We start from the raw sequence: 3,646 nt of genomic DNA, 5'->3' as shown, positions 1-3,646 counted from the left end.
TGTGTGTGTGAAGACAGTAGCGCAAATCCATGAATGAATGTTCCGAAGTGAAATAAACTTCAACGGAATAAAGTTGAATGGAATTGAATTGAATTAAAGTTGAATAAACTTCAACTTTACTGTTCAGTGCACTGATGTCAGACTCATTTTGGATAGTAAAGTTTATTGTTAAATTGTTAAATGCCCTTACATATCTGTGTCACCATTATAAGTGTTTGATCACCACATTTGAGTGATCATTGCAAAAAATGTGTTTATGTATATATATTCTGTTTATGTATATACTGTATTCTATATAGTACCAGTCAAATGTTTGGACACACGAATGGGAAAGTGTCCAAACTTTTGACTGGTACTGTACTATAATATACACAAAGAATATCGGCCGATATATCGGTATCGGCCTTTTTTTACTCCCTAATATCGGTATCGGTATCGGCCCCAAAAAAAACATATCGGTCGGGCTCTAATCATAACATCACAGTTAGTATCATCACCGTTAGTTATTATTAGAATTTAATGTTGTTTTGAAGGTGAATTAAAGGAATTGCCAAAAATGACATTTCTGTCATCAATTACTCACAGTATCATAACCTCACAGTTAGTATCATCACAGTTAGTTATTATTAGAATTTAAAAAAAAAAATGTTCTGTTTTCATTTTAATTTGAGTTAAATTGAGTAATTTTTGGTGAACTTTTTCTTAAATTATTTTTTTTAATTTACCAAGGAATAAGGCTGAATGATTGATCAAAATTAAAATAAAAAGCTTTGAAAGAGAAGGGGAGAGGGGTCAATATGATTTTTCTTACAAAATAAAAGCTTGATGGCCTAAAATTTGAAAATTAAGTTTTGTAATTTTACACTTGTACTGTTTAGTTGTATTATTTTTTGAATGCTCATTTTTTACTAATTACTATATTAATATTATAAATATAACTATATAATAATAGTATTTTTTAAATATTTTTATATTGAGATAATCACAGTATGATTTTTGGGGTGCCAAATTGTACAGCCCTACAAACCTGGAGGTTTTACATAAAAAAAAAAACAAATTTTTTTTTAAAATAAATAATCATTTTAAACTGCAGAATTTTTATTTGAAAAATTGCAGTTCTAATTTTTTTTACCCCCTAAATTGTTCAGCCCCACTGAGGAATCATAGTTAGACCCCTGTAGAAGACCAAATAACTAATAATTTGTCTTTTCTTACCAGTTCCTAGTCCAGACCTGAGCTTCCAGCCCGATGAGCATCTGGAGGTGTATGTGTCTGCGTCTGAGAATCCTCAACACTTTTGGATCCAGATTCTGGGGGTCCGATCTCTACAGCTGGATAAACTGACGGCCGAAATGAGCCGTTTCTACAACAGTGATACCTCACAAGTAAGTTTGCTTGACCTCACTTGACGTAGGATCCATGACCCTGATAAATGAGTGAATTCTACTATATTATTCTTCCCCTACCACAGGAGCACAGAGTGGACACCATTATTGTTGGAGATATAGTGGCTGCTCCATACAGGGACCATGGCACGTGGAATCGTGCTCGAGTGTTGGGACTTCTGGGCTCTGGCCTGGTGGATTTGTATTACGTGGACTTTGGGGACAACGGGGAGCTTCCACGGGAACATTTACTAAGCATGAGGTAAATAAGAGATGGAGAATGCAGAATCGGCTATTTATATGCTAATTGGGCTCTTGATTACTGTGTTTTATCTTCTATGAATAAACGCAGATGCATTTAGGGAGTGGTGTGTATATAGTACTCTTTCTGATGGTGTATTATTTTGTGGTGTTTAGAAGTGACTTCCTGAGCCTGCCCTTTCAAGCCATTGAGTGCAGCTTAGCAGGGGTTCGTCCTGCAGGTAAAGAGTGATCTTCAGGTGTTTATCAGTGAAATTTAAGTGTTAGCCACAGAATAAAGTAAAAAATGTTATCTTTTCGTACTTTGTTTCAGGAGAGGTTTGGACTGAGGCAGCCCTGGATGACTTTGAGCGCATGACATACTGTGCTGAATGGAAAGCTTTACTGGCCAAATTGTACAGTTATTCTCATTCTGAGATCTCATCCTGGCCCAGCGTTAAACTCTATGACAACAGCCAGGGAAAGGTTAGAGGTCAACATCACAGTATTTTATATTATAATGTATTACATTTCAATCTTTGTATTTAGCTGACCATTTAATCAGTTAATTCCCAGGGTATCAAACCCATGACCTTGGCGTTTCTAGCGCCATGTTGTTCTGTTTGAGTACAACTCGTAGGTTACCTCTTCTGAAACAATGATTTGGTATTATTTATATTCTATTTTGATTTAGCTTTTTTGAAATTTTATTTCAGTTTTCATTTTAATTTGTTTAAATATTGTAATTGTATTTTAGACATTTTTATTTAAAAATATTTCTAAATGGTTATTTCACTTTTAATTTATGTGTTATTTGCCAAATCAACAATTAAATATTTTATTAATATAGAATATTTATTAAATGAGTATTTCTATTATTCTTGAATCAGAATCATTTTAAATGAAAAATATTTTTATTTGAAATATATTTAATGATAACAAAACTGAAACCTCAAAGTTAATCTACACATTTATGTGCGCTTCAGCAAAATTTTAGCATGATTGCTACCACCTAGAAATAATATGAAGTAACAACCACTCTAAATATCTACAGTCTATCACCAGTCCAAATCAGCTTAAAAAATACTGAGAGAAGACACTGACATTGTAGTGGCGAGGTTGGCATTGACAAAACAAACTTTCACAATTTCAGAAAGAAATGTGAGTGGTGTCTATCTTCTTTGTTTTAATGCTCTGTGGTCGGTCATCTCTGTCTCAGGCTCTGGATCTCGGTAAAGAGTTGATTCGTCTCGGGCATGCTGTGAGCTGTGAGGATGAAGGGATTGGGCTGAGGGGAGACTGGGATGAGTCCAGATCACTGCAGAAGATGCTGGTAAGATGCATATGGATTGCGTTTACGGTGTATTGCAGGTGGAAGCAGCACTAAGAGAATCATTGTTTACATTTTTTGCAGGACGACATGACCGGAGCAACATCAGAACTCAGTATGTCCTGCATCAGTTTGTCAGGTACGTTTTCTGAAATGAAGAAATGAATTGAGACACTTAAACTTCCATGGGCAGCTTCATTGTTCATGCAATTTATAATTTTTTTAAAATTGTCTTGAAATTCTGTATGCATCAGTACATGCTTGCATTCTGCTACATACACTACTGTTCAAAACCTTGGGGTTAGTAAGATTTAAAAAAAAATTAAATTACATTTTATTTAGCAAGGCTACATTAAATTGATTTAAAATGACAATAAAAGAAAAAGACATTTATATTGTTACAAAAGATTTGTTTTTCAAATAAATGCAGTGCTTTGAACTTTTTTTATTCATCAAAGAATCTTGAAAAAAACATCAGTTTTCACAAAAATATTACTATCTTTTGAAATTACTATCTGTGAAAAAAGTGCATAATGTTTAAAATAATGTTTATAAACCAATTATAATTAAGTTGCTTAAACAACTTTAAACAAAACAGCATCATGTATGTATAGTTTAATACAAAGGGTGGAAAGCAAATCACACAAAGTACATTTCTCATTTAAAAACATGAGATGCAGTGGGATGGGGA

The 3,646-nt window shown here is 33.5% G+C and overlaps 1 protein-coding gene across 3 annotated transcripts in view; it reads left to right on the top strand.

Moving 5' to 3' along the window:
* Nucleotides 1-3,646, top strand: part of tdrkh (tudor and KH domain containing) — a 14,597-nt gene that overhangs the window by 7,455 nt on the left and 3,496 nt on the right. For all 3 annotated transcript variants that reach the window (XM_016504835.1, XM_016504834.1, XM_016504833.1), the window contains exons 7-12: nt 1,219-1,385; nt 1,472-1,647; nt 1,803-1,867; nt 1,960-2,111; nt 2,845-2,958; nt 3,040-3,094. In XM_016504835.1, coding sequence (XP_016360321.1) covers nt 1,219-1,385; nt 1,472-1,647; nt 1,803-1,867; nt 1,960-2,111; nt 2,845-2,958; nt 3,040-3,094 — 729 coding nt within the window. The remainder of the gene's footprint in view (nt 1-1,218; nt 1,386-1,471; nt 1,648-1,802; nt 1,868-1,959; nt 2,112-2,844; nt 2,959-3,039; nt 3,095-3,646) is intronic.

The sequence above is a fragment of the Sinocyclocheilus anshuiensis genome, unplaced genomic scaffold, assembly GCF_001515605.1.
Source record: "Sinocyclocheilus anshuiensis isolate Anshui unplaced genomic scaffold, SAMN03320099.WGS_v1.1 scaffold190, whole genome shotgun sequence".
In the NCBI taxonomy this organism is placed as follows: Eukaryota; Metazoa; Chordata; class Actinopteri; order Cypriniformes; family Cyprinidae; genus Sinocyclocheilus; species Sinocyclocheilus anshuiensis.
The sequence above is the reverse complement of the archived record's forward strand: the minus strand, read 5'-3'. Positions and strand labels throughout refer to the sequence as shown.